General features: G+C 45.3%; 6 protein-coding genes across 6 annotated transcripts; 4 read left to right on the forward strand and 2 right to left on the reverse strand.

Annotated features, from left to right (window-relative positions):
* Positions 1-1,967: 1,967 nt before the first annotated feature.
* Positions 1,968-2,798, forward strand: GL218_09582 (putative monooxygenase; the record flags this gene model as incomplete). The annotated part of the gene is made up of 1 exon (XM_033586416.1): positions 1,968-2,798. One exon carries the CDS (start codon positions 1,968-1,970, stop codon positions 2,796-2,798), a length of 831 nt encoding a protein of 276 aa, XP_033435045.1.
* A 2,326-nt stretch (positions 2,799-5,124) lies between these two features.
* GL218_09583 (uncharacterized protein) lies at positions 5,125-5,954 on the forward strand (the record flags this gene model as incomplete). The annotated part of the gene is made up of 2 exons (XM_033586417.1): positions 5,125-5,737; positions 5,800-5,954. The coding sequence occupies 2 exons, from the start codon at positions 5,125-5,127 to the stop codon at positions 5,952-5,954; spliced, it is 768 nt and encodes a 255-aa protein (XP_033435046.1).
* Positions 5,955-6,693: 739 nt separating this feature from the next.
* On the forward strand, positions 6,694-7,887 carry GL218_09584 (Protein-lysine N-methyltransferase EFM2; the record flags this gene model as incomplete). Its single annotated transcript, XM_033586418.1, has 1 exon — positions 6,694-7,887. One exon carries the CDS (start codon positions 6,694-6,696, stop codon positions 7,885-7,887), a length of 1,194 nt encoding a protein of 397 aa, XP_033435043.1.
* A 387-nt stretch (positions 7,888-8,274) lies between these two features.
* GL218_09585 (uncharacterized protein) lies at positions 8,275-9,904 on the reverse strand (the record flags this gene model as incomplete). The annotated part of the gene is made up of 2 exons (XM_033586419.1): positions 8,275-9,383; positions 9,457-9,904. The coding sequence occupies 2 exons, from the start codon at positions 9,902-9,904 to the stop codon at positions 8,275-8,277; spliced, it is 1,557 nt and encodes a 518-aa protein (XP_033435044.1).
* A 2,859-nt stretch (positions 9,905-12,763) lies between these two features.
* GL218_09586 (4'-demethylrebeccamycin synthase) lies at positions 12,764-14,289 on the forward strand (the record flags this gene model as incomplete). Its single annotated transcript, XM_033586420.1, has 2 exons — positions 12,764-13,637; positions 13,715-14,289. The coding sequence occupies 2 exons, from the start codon at positions 12,764-12,766 to the stop codon at positions 14,287-14,289; spliced, it is 1,449 nt and encodes a 482-aa protein (XP_033435041.1).
* Positions 14,290-14,673: 384 nt separating this feature from the next.
* On the reverse strand, positions 14,674-17,131 carry GL218_09587 (Transcription initiation factor TFIID subunit 5; the record flags this gene model as incomplete). The annotated part of the gene is made up of 4 exons (XM_033586421.1): positions 14,674-15,778; positions 15,831-16,645; positions 16,700-16,900; positions 16,985-17,131. The coding sequence occupies 4 exons, from the start codon at positions 17,129-17,131 to the stop codon at positions 14,674-14,676; spliced, it is 2,268 nt and encodes a 755-aa protein (XP_033435042.1).
* Positions 17,132-17,992: the final 861 nt, after the last annotated feature.

Genomic DNA, 17,992 nt, shown 5'->3' on the forward strand with positions numbered 1-17,992 from the left:
TACTAACTTGGCCTTCACCACTTTTGCACCATATCCACTTGACCACCGGCTAAAGTGAGATACGTGCGTTCGACAGGGATCTTGTCACCTTCGACGCGTTAAAATATATTTTAATAGGCAAGCTTTTGGAAAAGAGTCTACTTCTAGAACGTTTCGAATAAGACCTGTACGGAGGTGCAGAGGGAACACATTAAAAAAACGCTAAAATTATTGGACTGACCCCAAGGGTAAAGGGGGTAAATCAAAATAAAACCGATTAAAACTATATTGTTTATTACATATAAACCTTTAAATGAATAGGGTAAGTTTATAGCCATGATATATATAAATAATAAGTTTTTAATTGCATAAAATTTAATAATAAAAAAACTTTTTTATAAACATTTATTATAAATAAATATTTAAATAACACGTGTTAAAATTACGTACTCCCCTCCCTCCCCTCCCTCCCCTCCTCCCCTCCTCCCCTCCCTCCCCTCCCTCCCCTCCCTCCCCTCCCCCTCCCTCCCTCCCTCCCCTCCTCCCCTCCCTCCCCTCCCTCCCCCTCCTCCCCCTCCTCCCCCTCTCCCCCTCCTCCCCCTCCTTCCCGTTTTCCCCTTTCTTCCTTTCTCCGTTTCTTCCTTCTTTTCTTCCTTTTTTCTCCTCCTTTTTTCCTTTCCCCTCCCCTCCCCCCCGTTTCTCTTCTTCTCTTCTTTTCCTTTCTTCCCCTCCCTTCTTCCTTTTCCCTTTCCTTTCCCCTCCCCTTTCTTCTTTCTCTTCCCTCCCTCCCTCCCTCCTTTTCCTCCCTCCCTTCTTCTCCCCCTTCCTCCCCCCTCCCCCCCCTCCTTCCTCCCTCTTCCGTCCCTCCTTCCTCCCCGCCCCCTTCCCCCCGTTTCTCTTCTCGTCTTCTTTTCCTTTCTTCCCCTGCTTTCTTCCTTTTCTCCCTCCTCCCTTTTCTTTTTCCCCCTCCCTCCCCTCCCTATCTCTCCTCTCCCCCCTTTCCTCTTTTTCACCCCCCCCTTCTCTCCCTACTTTTCTTATCTCCTTTCTTATCCCCCCGTTTTTTATCGTTTTTCATTAGTTATATCATATATTCGCTTATCGAATTTTAAAAAAAATGGTTATACGTGGGGGTGGGTATAATGACAAATTTTGGGTTTTTTTAATGTGTTCCCTCTGCACCTCCGTAGACCTGCTAGGATCATCTCGAATCAACCGCAAGCCGTTGTGTTATATCCGGAAGAGAAGAGACTATAACCGAGTTAAAAGATGGCTACTGTAGAGAAACCGTTTCGTATCGTAATTGTCGGAGCCGGACTCGTGGTCTTACTGCAGCACATATATTATCCAAAACGGATATCGACTTTGTTATACTTGAACGACATGAGAATTTAACACCCGAACTTGGCTCTCTCCTAAGCTTGTGGCCGCCGACATTTCGCATTTTTGACCAATTAGATCTACAAGATAAATTGGAGCCTGTTCTTAACCCTATCGACAATGGAGTCACCATGTCTGCCGACGACGGGTCCATATTCACATCGTGGAACCCCGGAGAGTTGATCAAAAAAAGTACGTCAATCCAAAACCAAGGTAATGAGTATGGAACCAAGCTTATAGTTATCGTGATCTAGCCACGGGTACGGATTAAAGGTTACTCATCGCCCGCTCTTCATTGAAGCCTTATATCAAAGCCTGCCTGACAGTGCGAAAGCACGAATCAAGGTCAAGAAGCACGTCTTCAAAGTAAACGTGTCAGATGATGGAGTGGTCGTCGAGTGTACCGATGGTACCGTGGAAAGGGGCTCCATTGTGATAGGTTTAGACGGCGTTCACAGTAGAGTTCGCCAATGCATGCAGGCGATGGAGGAGGGTAGGGCAGCTCCGAGCATATCGGAAACCCCTAAGAGTCCCTACGTCACCACATACAGGATGGTCTTTGGAAGTATACCTATTCCTCCGACATTACCAAATAATGTCAATCACGAATGCGCGTCAGGACGTGTATCAACTCAGCTCAGCTTCTCACTGGTAACTCTCTAGCATGGTTCGGCGTGTATGAAGCGCTTGATAAACCTACGTCAGAACGCATCAAATATACCGAAAAGGATAAGGAGGAGGCCATACAGAGATGGGGACATCTGTACACCGCTCCCGGCATGAGAGTGCGCGACGTTTTCGGCCTACAGGATGGAAACTTTGGTATGATCAACCTGGAGGAGGGTCGTGTAGACAAATGGTATTGGAATCGTATCGTCCTCGCAAGTGATGCTATTCGGAAACTAGAGCCTCACGCCGGATTAGGATATAATAGCGGTTTGGCCGATGTAGTTGTCCTCGTGAATAAGCTCCGACGCTTACTCGAGACTACTCGGTCACCGGATACGAAAGCCTTAGAAGCGGTATTCGCCGACTACCAGGAGGAGCGGAAAAAGGATGAGCCAATAGTTCATGACATGTCCATGCGTCGTGCTCGAGCTTACGCGTGGCTCAGCCCAATGGATAAGATCATGACTAAATACATCATCCCTTACACTAGCTTCGGAGTATACAGCACAAACCGCATATATGGGCCAGTCGTCTCCCGTGCCCCTGTCCTGGATTGGCTGGAAGAGAAGTCTGATACCAAAAACTTGAAAATACCTTACGCCCACCATCCTATTGTCAAGGGGAAGAAGTCAAAGAATGCGTTATCAAGGAACCATAGCTACTACAATCCATCAGCCTATATCGGAGTGGTCATTGCGGCTGCTCTTACTGGAGTGGGACTCCAGTATTACCATAGGATCTTGACAATGATAAGTCCCAAGGCGACCTAGAAATGAGAAGATATAGAGCCTTTTTCTTTCTTATTTCATACGTAATATATGGAAGAGGACGGGTGTAGTGACTGCAGACGGTTCTACTCCAAGATATGTCCTTAACATTAATGCATTAGTTATATTAGATATTAGAAAGGGTGGACTTAGAAGAATGAAAGATATGATCTTGCGATCGGGATTTTACCTGGCATGATTTAGGACTCCTTCTCAAGTCGCATTATAGGTACACGGGCGTCGAAATAATGCGCCCATAACGATCAGAGTAAACGTAGGGACTCGAGCTTGCTAATCCAACGAACCTAGAATCTAGTAAGTACCTCCTGTATAAATCTGCAAAGTCCTCTAGACGGACGACTCTTACACGGTCCTATTATCAGTCTCACGATCGAACCCTCCTCTCCATACCAAGATATCCTCCATATCCAGGCCCTGCTTCGATTTAGGCTTACCCTGTGCAAGACGTAGCTTTTCGAAATATACCTCATATGCGGTATAGAATACAGTGCTCTTAGTTCCTGTTTTAGCACCGTAGCCACGACGGAAGTCGTTAAGTTGTTTGGACTGGATGCACTTAACCGTGGGCGCATTGAGCTGTGCATACAGATCACGACATAATTATGACTGTGTTACTCTCGGGGTTTCCCAGATGCGCATTGATCTTCCGTCGAATCTCGTCGCATGAGTCTATCTCCTCATCGTCCAAGCAGATGTGCTTAATGTCCGAGAATAGAGCCGCCATTGATGACACCTTGGGACGCTACTTGCATATGCTTGAACTCGTAGAATTGGCCTTTTGCGTTTACTTCTTGTTCGTATTCGGCATCGCTGACTTCGCTGACTTCGCTGTTTGGCGTTGCTTTAGCCATGTCTAAGTGTTGTGATATGCGAAACTATTCTGGCCATTTTTTGGGCTCGGTTTATCTCAGAAAAGTACCTAATTCAGGGTATTTGTACTGCACTCAATAACTTGAGAAAATTCGATCTTGTTCATTATATTGACCTCGAGTAACTTTCCGATCCAATTACGCACAATGTCGTAACTAAGCATCATCTCGTCTTCGAAATATCAGAACCAACGATGGCGTCTAGGTTACGATTGAGAGCTGCGAGTTCCTCTTCGAATGACATACCCGCCTTGCGCTTCTTACTCAATGATTCATTTCTTGTCATAATACCCTTCGTATTCGTAAGCTTAACTTTCTCTGATGCAGTCCTCGGTCGCACAGCTGCAGCCTGTACACTTCTGGCTTTTGGTTTTCCATTTCTTCGTGGTCTATATTGTAAAAAAAAAAAAAAAAAAAAAAATTCATTTGTTAGTAGTGGGACACGCGTTGTATTCTAGAAGAGGCGTTTGGACCAGCGTAGCGGGCATAGGGCCTATTTACGCCTGGAGTTCCGTGCGCTAATGACGATCAGCTTTCTAGATACTATACGGATGCAATTTGAATAGCATCACTTAAAATCTAGCAAATGTGAAATATATTCAAATATAGGTAATTATAAAATAGAATTGTAGCCTTTTTTTAGCCATCGAAATAGAAACCAATTCGTTTTCTCCCCCGGGTACCTTTACCACTCCCTTTTCATTGTCCTTTCAAGCACAACACTTGAATTTTCAAATAAATAAATTTCACAAATTTAACCCAGAAGGAATCTCTAACAATCTTTAACCAAAGACATTTCAAGGAGTTAAGGGAAGGGAAGAAGATAACGACATACTCTTGTGACGAATATCTAGAAAACAGTCTAAGAAACCTAAGTTGCCCTAATCTTCATTTACGGATATGAAGTACAAAAGGATATGAGCTTTCTTTATAATACTATTTAAGAATAGATTAATCGCCTCAAGTCATTTGAGGTAAAGATAGAATAATTATGAAGATGGATCTTTCCCGGCTCTCGGGTATATCGTTTACCATTGCCTATCTCCATACATCCTTTCCCCATAGTTAGAAGAACATAAAACTACAGGCACTTCTTGGAACATATTAAGTAATAGGGTTCGTTAAATTTAAGTTGAGTCTTAATCGAGGTGACGAAAGTGGCAACGACTTCTACTAGGTGCTAATCGTCTGGTTTCTAGACTTGATGGGCGGATGATGATCTTCCAGCTCTGTGGAATTGCCGAAACAACCCCACACAAAATTCATATGGCTATTCTCTTCGAGTACGACAGTATCATCTTCTTTGCCGGTTTTGACATCATGTAATAATTCATATTTAGGAGGAGCTACCCCGACTCGCCCCAGATGTAAGAATGGCAGTTATCTCAAGTTTCCCTTCCTCTTCTACTTGGTACCAGTTCCCATAGGCAATATTGAAGATGTTGAGACTCACTCTCGTCGCTCTAGGGCTCCTTGCAGCTCAGGCCGTAGCACAATGCACCCGCGAAGACCTCATTGCTGCTACTGATAGTCTCCTTGCAGCACAGACTGCGGGAACTCCCGACACGGTAGCTCCTCTGGCCGACACAGTGGTCTACTTGGAAGCATTTAAGACGGCTGATATCAAGACTGGAATACTGTCTCACGCGCTCAATATTGACTTCAACCGTAGTCTCCACGACACCACCCAATGCGCAACTTACACCGAGATCGTTGTCACAGACAAGGCGCACCCGTACGTCATAGGCACGCAACTGCGCTTCGCCGACGGAAAGATCGCCAATATCAGCTCTCTCGTTACTGATCAGGGCGATTGGCTTTTCAACGCTACCGGTACCCTCTACTGGGCATCCCAGGAGAAGTGGGACCCAATCCCGGAGGACCAGCGCGACAGCCGCGAGGTGATCCAGGCCGCAGCCGATGCCTACGCCGACCTCTTCAACGACAAGTCCGTACAAGTCCCTTGGGGACACCCTTGCGCACGTCTTGAGGGTGGTGCTTACACTGGCTCTGGATCCGCCGACGATAGGTGTGATGTCGGTGTTCCCAATGGTAAGTCATATCTATTTAGAACAACGAGGGAATTTGATAGATCACTAACGCTTAATTTGCAGGAGTCAATCTGAGCAACCGTCGTTATGTCATTGACGAGACTCTTGGTGCTGTTGACATCTTCATCGACTTTGCGACTGTTCCAGACAGCCACGAGTTCCGAGTCGAGAAAGGCAAGCTTCGCTACGTCCATACCATAACTGTGATGGGTGGTTAAATAGTGTGAGAGAAAGGTTTCATTCCTGTAGAGAGCCCAGTATTGCAAGTTGATTGAAAAGGAAATGATCGGATACGGATAGCACATGGGAGTATAGGAAATAAAACACCTTTGAACAGTCTTACATGAAGAGATAGGGGTCAATAAGTATTCTACCATACTATGACAGATACCTAAGCAGTAATTCATTTTCTAAAATATGCGTCTTTACTCGACGTATCGAGCGATATAACTATGAATATGCTGGGATGCAGCCATCGTGAAGACCGGTAATACCTAGATTAAAGCATTTAGAAACGTATGGATTTGAATGTACCTTGTATACCTAATTTAATGAAGTTGTTAGTTAATCTATAAAAAGTATTGATAAAATATCAAATATATAAACCTACCTACCTGTTATAATATCTTGCTCTGTCTAAGTAAAGATAAGTAAAAACAATTGTAGCCAACGGAAGAAGCACATGGGAAATGGCGAGTCAGGGGATTCGTCGCATTCACCGCTATCGCCGAGACTTTTCACGATAGTAACAAAAGTTGTGTGGCAAGTGGGTCTTATTCAAGATCCACTCCGTTGGGCCCGTTCTAGGCCCCGACGTAATAATCCATCTCACTTTTTTTTTCCTAATTCATAAAACCCTCACCAGTCGCTCGTTATCTTATGTTCATGTTTTTCCCTTTTTTCATTCGTTAGGACATCCACCCCGGAGACGGACCGCGAGTCTGACCGAGGACTCCAATGAACCCAGCGGGTCATCTGCTGTCTCCTACGAGCAGCCTGCCACCTTTACGTTCGTTGACTGCACTCAATAGGGACCGAATATTCTCGGCTCTAGATAACCTTTATGAGTTGTACTGCCCCGTCTCGTTACCACGGGCAGTTAAGTCGCAGCTCGAACATGGGAAGGCTCATGATGATTTACTAGTCCAACCGATCGACTCCGGCTACGTCTCCGAGGATGATATAGATTCGGAATATGATCTTGACGAGTTACGTGCAGACACCTTCGAGCGTAACTTCGCTATTCGCTGGTTGACTACTTTAATCGCCAGCGCGGAAGAGCTACCCCTGAGTAATGAAGACGAGCGCGAGCAGGCGGTTGATAAAGCTTCCTTTATCCTTGCCTCGTTCACCAAACTCGCGGACGGAGATGACGAAGAGGATTCCGGAATTACACGAGAATTTTCTTTCGAACTATCGTTATTCTCCAATCAGGGTTCTCCTGGGTTGAAGGAGTCTGGTATCCGTGAAAAGGTCTCGATAGACGTGCAACTCAATGATGCACCACAAACCTCCACAGATCACACCGATGTTGGCCTACAGAGCTGGGGTGCATCCATTGTTTTCTCTGACCTGTTATGTTCGTCACCAGACCGGCTCGGACTTAATCAAGAAACCCTCGGCTCGTCTCCGCGTATCATCGAGCTTGGTGCCGGGACGGGACTAGTCAGTCTTGTTCTTGCTAAAGCGCTACCTCACTTCGGTGTATCTGATGCCACCTTGATAGCAACAGACTATCATCCGGCTGTTCTTGAGAATCTACAGTCTAATGTCAAGCTCAGCCGGGTAAGCGTAGAGACATGCTTCCTCAATTGGTCCGCCCCTATCTTGGAAGCACCGCTCGACTTATCAGCAGACGTGCTCGTAGCGACCGACGTGGTATACGCACCTGAGCACGCTGTGTGGCTTCGAGACTGTGCGACCCGTCTGCTCGCACCTAAGGGTGTGTTCTGGCTACTCATGACTATACGCCCGAATGGCCGCTTCGAAACTGTGGTTGACTCTGTCGAAGCCGCCTTCAATGGATCATACTCCCAAACCTCAGACAATCGACATCTCGCAATTCTGAACATGGAGGGTGTTGAAAAGCGCCGTGGCGTTGGACGTGGAGATGAGAGTGGATATAAACTATTTAGAATCGGGTGGGCTTAGACGAATAAACTAGAATTAGAAGGGTGTTAGACTTATATAGCTAGACGTATGGCAGAGTTACAGTATAGAGTATTTCAGGGCAGCATACAAAGGCGTACTAGATACCTGAAGTTGTTTTTAATTTAACTATTATATTAATGCTTTAACTATATGAAGTTAGTATATACATGAAATAAAAATGATACCAGCCCACCTCGGAGTTCGAAACTTATATAACTAAGAGTTGTCAAACATAGAGGTAGGTATGAATAGGGAGTGTGATAGTAGATCATGGTATCTACCTATGTAGTACGGAACGCGCCACAGCTATATTACCCACCATCCTTATAGACTTAGAAATCTCGTTACCTCCAATCAGCTGCTCAATCCTAAGACTAAAGAAAGAAATTATTCTGCTCGCTTGACGGAAAAGGGATTTGGCGTGAAGATCCCATAAGGATCAACTCTCTTTCTAATCTCACGAAGTTTGTCATACTTTACCCTATCTTCATAGTAACAGTTCCACACAGCATCCAAATCCCATTCTCCGTACGAGCCCCAGAGCACACGGCGGTCCTCTTTTGAAAAGATACCGTTGGGGCCGATGGCCTCCTCATCGTTCACCTTTTGCCAGTCTTCAGCTCGCGTTTTAGTTTCATCGCTGTGGAAGCAGTCCATTGTGCACAAGATACTCGTGTCTCGCCAGCTGTACGCCGTACCGTTTCCTGCATTCCGCGTGAACATGGAGTTCTTCCCACCGAAACACTGTAGCTGTGCCGACAACCAGCACCGGTTGTGTTCGGGTCGAATGATAGAATCGATACGGTTGACAACCCAGTCGGCCCAACCGTCTTTAGCAAGCGTGTGCGAACGAGTACTGTAAGTACGCTTGACGTATGGGTGTTCAAACTCGCGCACGTTACGGAAAATCCAGTCACCAGTGAGCTGCGACATGGGCTTCTCCTGAACATTGCTGTTACCAAGAATCCAGTCGGAGCCCTCCTTAATACGATCAAACCATGAATTATCGCACACGTCACCACTCTCGAACGGCACCCACTGCGCAAACACGACAATGGTACGCGGCCACGCAATCAGTCCATTTTTGCCGTAGTACTCTGGGTGCTTCCGTGCCATCCACTCGTCAATTCCTGGGCATAGATCGAGTAGAGGAAATGCCGAGCTAAGCACGCTGATACAAAAGTCGTAGTTGCGAGGAAAGTTTTCATTGTCAGACATCTCAACAAGGATGTCAACTAGACGCTTCAAGGTTTGGGTGTCGTAGAGGTACATTGCCTTCATACCCTTAGAGCCGTTATAGTCTTGGTCGCGGTGCATCTGGATAGTGAAATGAGTCAAGACTCCAAGGTTACCGGGACTGCCACCTAAGAAAGCCCAAAAGAGATCTGGGTCAGTAGATTTGGTGATTTCCTTGAAGTTTCCGTCAGTGTCTACGATCTCGAGAGATAGTATGTGGTCCCCGAATAACCCGAAACTACGTCCCAGTTGACCGTAACCTATTTCCTATTAGTAACTGATGCTTTTAAAAACTGCAACTTCTATATGGACTTTCAACAAGGGGGATATTACCTCCAGTTTGTGCGTGTCCGCCGACATGAACCTCAGTGCATTGCCCATGAGGTACAAACAGCTTATGTTCCGTAACCCAAGCATTGAATTCCCCAAGGCTCCAGCTAACGCTGGTACGAGCATATGCCTTTCCATCTTTCTCGAAGATAGCTCGATCCTCTGGACCCCTAAATGAATGCTCTAGGTCCAGCTGAATATTTGGAGCGCTCGTAGACGAAGCTCCACTATATTGGTGGCCGCCTGTCTTGATGGCTACCGCGATTTTCTTCTCTTTAGCATACTTGAGGGTTAGTACAATATCCTCCTTCGTCTTAGGTTGGACAATTAATCCTGGGTTGAGGTCGCGTTCCTTGCCATAAGTTGATGTCGCGTACTGATACTTTACTTCATCGTATTCCTTTGCTCCTGGTATATATTGGTTACCACTGATACCTGTGATGGTTGCCATTGTTCTTGGGATGAATTTATGGATATTGATTTTGCACTTCATACGATGCTGACTATCTGAGGGATATATGCCTCAGTACTTATAGCCTTACACGTCTCTATGATACTCCGATTGTCACGAGGTGGAACTAAACAGCATGGAAACAAATTCGTTGTTCCGCAAGGAACTCTAACAACCTACCGATGGGGTTCACCCGGTGTGCTCAAGAGCTTATCATGTGCCTGACTCAGCTGTCAGCTCACGTCGTACGCATTCGACAATTCTTCACACCTTTAGCACGAGATGTATGATGCGGATATATCTTATTTGGTGGTATGCGAAGTCTTACGTTAGCACAACAAAGGACGCCAGTTACGGGAAGAAACCAGCCTACCACGTATTGTAAGACACTCTTAAAATACTAACCTAATGTATTATCTAGCAGTATTTATTAGTAATTGTAATAGGCAATCATTATTACCTTGTAGCCCAGCCTCACATTACGGTAGGTATTTTACGTAAGAATGACAATGCAGCAACTATTATAATACCTTTAGTTTTTTCGAGCTGAAAGCTAAGGTAGTTCTCTACTTTGAACTGGCGGAAATGAACGAAGAAAATCAATCAATCGATGAGTACCTATTATATATTGTCACATGAACCTTAGGTAGGTGGTTATCATTGCTTTTGCTGATTCAGTGGCGCCGGGGCGAAGACATGTTTTAGATAATAGATAGTCGACCATGTTTCACTTGGTTCGAGTTGGGGGTGAAAGTGGTAGAGTGGATGCAAAGCTGCAAGCCAAAGACCTGCAGATGGAGTGAGATATTTCGGTGTTTTGTTGCCAAGGTCGGTGACCATTACCCTCACCCGGACTGTCAGAAAGCAAACTCTCAGGGTAATCTGTCAGCAAACATGTCGCTATTACCCCGAGATTTGATGATACCACGACCATCTAGAAGTGTGGCTTAATCTAAATTTTTAGCCCCCTACCTAGGTAGCTATTCGTCGTGACTGCTTCTCGTTAGTTTATACATGACTTTATTATGACAGATGGTCTTTAGAATTAGGGGTAATGTGACATTATCAGATTCTGAGAACAGGTAACTTTCATCCTGCTGAAAGACAATTATATTGCCACCAAGATATTTAATTACATCACATGTACCTATTATGATGTAGAGGCGTCCCGCTTGTAAAGCTCACTTCTATTTTATATCTACTGATTACCTAAGACATAGTGCTTATAGATATCTATTAGATAGTAGAGTAAGATCAGTAAACCACTACACAATTACCAATATACGATGGAACACATCACTATTCTAATATGATACCTGGTAAGCTTCTCGAATCAGTTGTGGCCAGTCAATCCCAGCATATTCGCTAGGAAAGCGGTATTCCTTCTCAACAGACCTAGTATTCCCCTGAAAATTGAACCAACTATCCCATCTGATTCCAAGAGTCCCATAAACCTCCCAAACCGATGGCCCTCCTGAGCCCATCATCACGTACGAACTTTCAGGCCACACATAGCAACCACTGCCGCCGGAAAAGTTTATACGTTCCATATTTTGCCATGATTCTGATATATACCCACTATCTCCATTATCATCGGTAGTCGTAGAGCCTGCTACGTCTGTATCAAACTTACTAGAATCTTGAGATGAATCATGACTGAAATCTAAGTCCGACGGGCAGGAAGCTCCGTCCAGATCGAAATATAGTGCAATGATTTCGTCGACTTCGAGCTCAGCTCCTTCATATTGCGCCATGCTCTATAGTTTCTTAAATTTCAGTCTTCAACCGGAGACCTAAGTTTGACAATAGAAATAGAAATTGCTGCTGAGGGGGTTGTCAAGAACAAGAAACTATTTTTAATTCCTGCCCTCTCTGGTCATATTCCCAAGTGTCGGAGAACATGAAGCTATAAACGGATACCGTGACTATTTTGTATCATATAAGTATATCTTGTTAGTATATACGGGCGTATGTTTGACTCGAGTTCATTGTAAAATTTACTGAAAGAGAGAAAGGTATTATAGCATACAAAGATAGCTATAAGGAAGACTACGTTTTAAATATGAACAATAGTTAATTGTTAAGGACAATGCATTTAATGTAAAGAGACCTATAAAAAGCACATTGTTATTTTAGGTACGTAAACACTTAGATACTTTCGTGAATTTTGATCCTCGGGTAGAATTTATCGAGTGTATACGACTATTATGAATAAGATGATCACCACAGACCATGAGTAGTTCACGCAAGTTTGTTGATCGCCTCCCCGGGTCTACTTTTAGAAAGAAATCGTAGCAACGTTATTAAAAGTTTGAAATACCAAGTTAGCAAAAACATTTCTGGCGCTTCTAATAGATTTTAAAATTAAGACAGCCTCTAAGTGCCTCTAAAACAATGCATTATATACAGGTATACTACTTCTTTAATAGGTTCTTTATTGGATAGTTCCAATCCATTAAAAAGATACTAAGAAAATACCTACCTAGGTAATGCCTTTATATAGGTAACTTAGGTACCTAAGGTATAGCAACCTCTTATCCACCGTGTTCAAGTAAAAGGGGGAAAGGGGGCTTAGTCAGCTCCCTAGTCACATGTAATGGAATTCATCCGGGCACTTATGTACCTAGGTCCTAGGTAAAGTTCTAGGCAGCACAATAAGGTACCCAAGGTTAAGGCACAGCAACACACCCTAAAGAAAGTACTTTATGGGAAGGTGCTTGCCTAATAGTCTTACCTTAGGTATTAATCTTTAATATTTTAGCATCTGAGTTACTTGATTAGTGTAAAACTTAGGTCATATTAGTTCTAGTTATTTCGAAGCCGAACCCAAGCGAAAACACATAAACACATAAACTCGCAATGACCGACCTGAAGCCGATTCAAGCCGAAACACACCGCCCCTTTGTGCTAATCGTCTGTCACTCCTTAACGGGACACCTCTCTCCCCTAATCCGCATAGCTACAGCCCTTCATGCATTAGGCTGGGAGACCTTCTTCTTAGGACCGACCGCGCACCGTCGAGGTATAGAAGCGACCGGCGCCGTTTTTTTGCCTTTACGAGAAGATGCCGACCTCGACGATAAGGCGTATTATGAAAACCCACCTTTTCCTGAATACGCAGCACTGCACTGGGCTGACCGCGTGCTGGTTGATCTGCGCAAGCAGTGTCTTGACCCTCTTCCTACGCAATGGTCCTGCTTCGTAGACGCCTTGAGAGTATTGCAGACTCGTGATCCGGAGCGCAAGATTATCTTATTAGCCGAGGCGTTCTTCTATGGTACTTTACCGCTGTTCTATGGCGCATCACTTCCCCATGATTTGAAATTGGAAGAAATTCTGTTGGGATCATTGTGCGTATCGGTGACTATACCTGCGATCCGTAGTGTCGACTTACCGCCTGCTGGGTATCCCTTCCCCTTTGACTCGTCACCAGACGGCCGCGTGCGTAACGCAAATCTTTGGGAAAGAAGTTGGGAGCGCAAAACCAGCTACCTAGCCGCACTCTTAGTCACTAAGATGCGCGAGGCGGGTGCTGATCGCTGCGTCGATGAAATATTCCTCTCAGGCGCAAATTATCTGTGCCATGATACTATCCTACAGCTTGGCGTTCCTGGGTTTGAATATCCACGCAGCGATTGGCCTCCTGGCTTCAAGTTTGCAGGGCTAGTACAAGGCCCGCCACCGAGTTGCAAATCCGGAGAACAGCCATCCTCTCCTTCTCCTGCTCCTGCTCGTAATATAAAACCCCTAACTTCCCTTGGTGGTCTGAACTCACATTTAATACCGCCCTTTCTACCCTTCTACCCTCAGATCCGCGTCGCGCCGCAAAAAAGAAGGTTATCGTCGTCGCGCAAGGTACCGTAGAGATAAACCCCTACGATTTGATCGTACCTACACTGCGTGCCTTCGCTAACCGGTCGGACGTGCTGGTTGTTGCCATTCTCGGGTGGAAGGATGCCAACCTATCTAGCTACGGTGTCGATATTGAGATTCCGGTTAACGCTCGTATTGCTAACTACCTTTCGTACGATGCGGCACTAGCCCACGCTAACGTATGGATACATAACGCGGGATTCGGCGCTGTGAACCATGGTATTGCGAACGGGGTCCCCATGGTAGTCGCGGGCGAAGGAATGGATAAAACGGAAAACTCGCGACGAGTAGCCTGGTCCGGGATCGGAATCGACCTTGGTTGCGCGAAACCATCAGTTGAGCAGGTTAGAGGGGGCGTTGAACGCGTGCTAGAAGATGAACGGTTTACAGAACGTGTGCGGGAGCTACGGAAACAAAGCCAGGAGATAAACTGCTTCGATATGGTTCACAGTGAACTAGTTAGGATAATGAAAACACGGCCTGGCATTAAGCAACGGGGTCTAGAATCTTAATGAAAAGGGTTCGCATTTACTACCTGCTGCCAAATTTTGGCCCGTATTCACACGCAGAATGGTATCAGATTAATCAAGTTGCTTCCTGTAACACTTCCATCGACGATTAACTTCCTAACATCCTCCTATTTAGAGAATGCAGTCCATGGAGAGCCATCTCAATCCCCCTTCCAGTGTTTCTACATATTCGTATAATCAGCTTTTTTTTTTTGTTTGCATTAAGTTATACTTAATAACGCCGTGCCGAAGGGACATGCTTCGTGCCAGTATATGGTTAACAAGATAACCAACTTATCAAAACGTGTGCTCCTAAATATAGGCAATAATCTATTGAGAAAGGGTTGATAATTCCGGGTCGATAAGGTAACAAACGAGGCGTAGAATTTATCGAGTCGTATCCTGAGTCTCGGGATAGTAACATCCGCCGGCTAGCACGAGGTTCATACGGGTGAACTGAACCTTCATGACAGGTGTTTTCTTCGTCGGAAACGCGCTAATCTGGTCTGGTGTTATCATGACGTCCTTGCCCTTCCTCTTACCCGTACCGCCAGCTGCACCGCTGGCAGGTTGCGTTGTCTGCCCGCTTTGTTTGTTATCGCCTTGTCCACCTACCGCAACAATTGTGCTATCCCCGTCCTGTTGGTTTGCGGGACGACTGCCTTCGGCCGGCATCTCAACATCCCAAACGCGCACCGTATTATCCTGTCCACCGGATATGAGCACGTTACTCTCAACACTAAAACTGAGTGACCAAATTCCACCACGTCCATGGCCACGGCAACGCTTAATACGGGTAGCCTTATCTATATCCCATAGAAAGATGTTACCACCGATATCAGCTGACGCGAGGATCTTGCCGTTAGGGGCACACTCCATTGCAGATATGTATTCAGTATGGCCAGTAAATATACGAACGCAGTTGCCACTGACCACAGACCACATGCGGATCGATTTGTCTGTCTCGTCAGAAGCTGAGAATACATACGTGCCATTAGGATGCCATGCCACGGCCGAAATGGCGGTGTCGTGGCCGACAAGGAGACGTTGTGCCGATGCGTGGTCTTGCGACCAAACTCTGACGGTTTTATCCCACCCGCCAGTCACGAAGTAGTGACCATGTGGACTCCACGAGAGAGAGAAGACCGGGCCATCATGACCCCTGTATATGCAAAGGCAGGTCCAAACCTCAAGAGACCACAATCGTACTTGGCCATCGGCCGAAGAGGAAAGAAGAAGCTTGGTATCTGTCTCCGGCTGAGGCGAGCCTTCGTAAATATTACGATCTAAGTTGGCTACAGCATCCGAAAAAGCCACGGAATAGACGGGAGCAGAATGGCCGATCAACTTGCGGTTGTTAACTTTCATGTCCTTCTCGGGCCCCAGACGAGACTTCAAAGCTTTGCCGTCAAGAGACCATACGCGAATGTATGATTCTGTAGTTCCTACCGCCACAAGTTCTTGGTCTTTCGAGAAGTCCATGCACGAGATGCTAGATGACGTTAACGCGGAATTCTAAGCTAGCAAGCTAAAGTAATTCTTACCTCCCGAGATGATTGTGGAATGTAAACATGCAAACTGAAACACCAGGGCCTACACCACCGGTACGACCTTCAATTCTGAACCGATCTCGATTTTCTCGAACTTTCTGCATTTCCATGACGACGTCTCTTGCTCTTGATGGAGGGTATGGAATATCTGTTCGCTGTGGAGAATCGCCTGATTCTCTCTTGATAGGATGCATGGCATTGAATTCTTCTACTAATGTAGGTAATCCTTCTCGAGGTGGACGAAGTCTATCCTCTTCTTCCAGCTCAGCAACAACATCGCCCCGAAGATCGGGATCTATCGGGAGTGGTCCAAGCTTCAGGGCGGCGGTATTATCGAGGATGTTGCGGTTGGAAAGGCCACTACGGCTGGAGACACCTGGGATACCCTCTTGGATGTCGACTTCATCAAGTTCTTGATGACGAGCACGGCGGTAAATAGCTTCGAAGCTAAACGGCTCGATAGGACCCCGATCCACAGAATCAACACGACAGTGTTGCTGTATAATATCAAGAACTATGGCTCCGCACTGTTCCAACTCTCGTTCTAAAAAGTGGAATAGATGTCCCGTTAGAGACTTGCTAATCGGAATGACGTACTGGTTCTCTAGATACGCCTTGGCGAACGCGTTCTCCCGGACGTGTACGGAGAGGGTTATGGTAGACAGACTCTTCAACTCGTCATGATGCGTTTTTTGAAACCGGCTCCGGATTTGTTCCATAAGTTCCTGTGCATGAGTATAGGAAGCCTGGCTAACCAAGCGGAGGTAGGAATAAATGAAGAGAGGCCAAAGAATCTTCCCCAGCTCAAACTATCCACGGGTAAGATGACCGTCATCTAGTATTTAGCTAGGAATAATACATACCTTGTAAAGATCGACTCCGTTATCAATCCATCGTGCAAAATGTTTGAACGCCCTCAGATACTTTCCTGCGGGGAGGAACTTGTTTGGGGCCACTGCATCATTATGATCTCGAGGTTTCCCGTTCTCGTTAATATCCTTCACCTCCTGGCGGAATATTTCTTCTGTACGGTTATACCCTTTCTTAATGAGGTAATCGGTAACCTAAACGACGTAATTAGCCTTGTTTAATACTAAATAAAGTACAAGTAAGGTGAAAGGGAAAAGGCAATGCAAAACCAAGCATACTAGTTCATGGAAGGGTCTTTGTGGAGGTTTTGGTGTATTAGAATTCTGGAAACTAGTTTGACTCATGGGGATATGCTCGCCGGAAGCTCTAGGCCTCTTTAGAACCTCATTCTGGAATGGAAGTTGAGGAGCAGGACGTTTAGACATGATGATGAGTTATGAATGTAGATAGAAAATGGTCTGAATGATGATACGGATTTAATAGACCGGTATGCTTGCGCGCGTGTTTTAATCTTAGGCTGGCACAAGATAAATAGATATCGAGTGTTAATTTGGTAATTACCGATTAATGAAGAATATAAGAGATTGGAAAATGGGTGTTTGTAGTGATGGAACAGCTTGCTTCCAGAAGATGGTGACGAAGATGGCGTACGAAATTTGAAGATGATGACATTCAGGAGTGAAAGTTTGTTGTAAGAATAAAAATAACTAGGAGGTAGGTACGTAATTAAAAAGATAAGTTACGGCTTACGATTTGGTTAAGATTCTGATTGCTACTCCCAGTTGCTGTGGAAGCTGAGGATGTGGTGGGGTTGCTAACAACACCTGGAGTTGTAGTTGACGGCTGCGGTTGGGGGGTGAAGTTATTGCTAGATGCACCTCCAGTTCCAGCACTTTGTGGTGCTGGATTAGACATGGCGAAAGTTATACAGGATTCGCGTATTTTAATCGACTATGGGAATATTGATTCCTAGCAACAATAAGCTTATCATCAATACTACATCAGCATTATAGTAATTCCTATAGAAGCTGAATGAGAACCTAAAGATAGCATAAGTAGCGTTAGCATATTTGATGAGACGCGATGGGAAGTTTAGAAGTTTAGAGTTGAGGCTCAAAACTGAAAAGGACAGGCTGATGCAGGTACGTACACAAAATAAGGTTGAAGGCCCCACTAAGGTACGAAGTATTCCCGTGATTTATGATGATGATGCACATGCCAAAAAGTGGTCTGTGAGTACATAAAGCTCAATTAATTGAAGCTTAGATATTTTCTATGTACATAGG

The sequence above is a fragment of the Daldinia childiae genome (assembly GCF_008694065.1).
Source record: "Daldinia childiae strain JS-1345 chromosome Unknown Scaffold47, whole genome shotgun sequence".
Lineage (NCBI taxonomy): Eukaryota > Fungi > Ascomycota > Sordariomycetes > Xylariales > Hypoxylaceae > Daldinia > Daldinia childiae.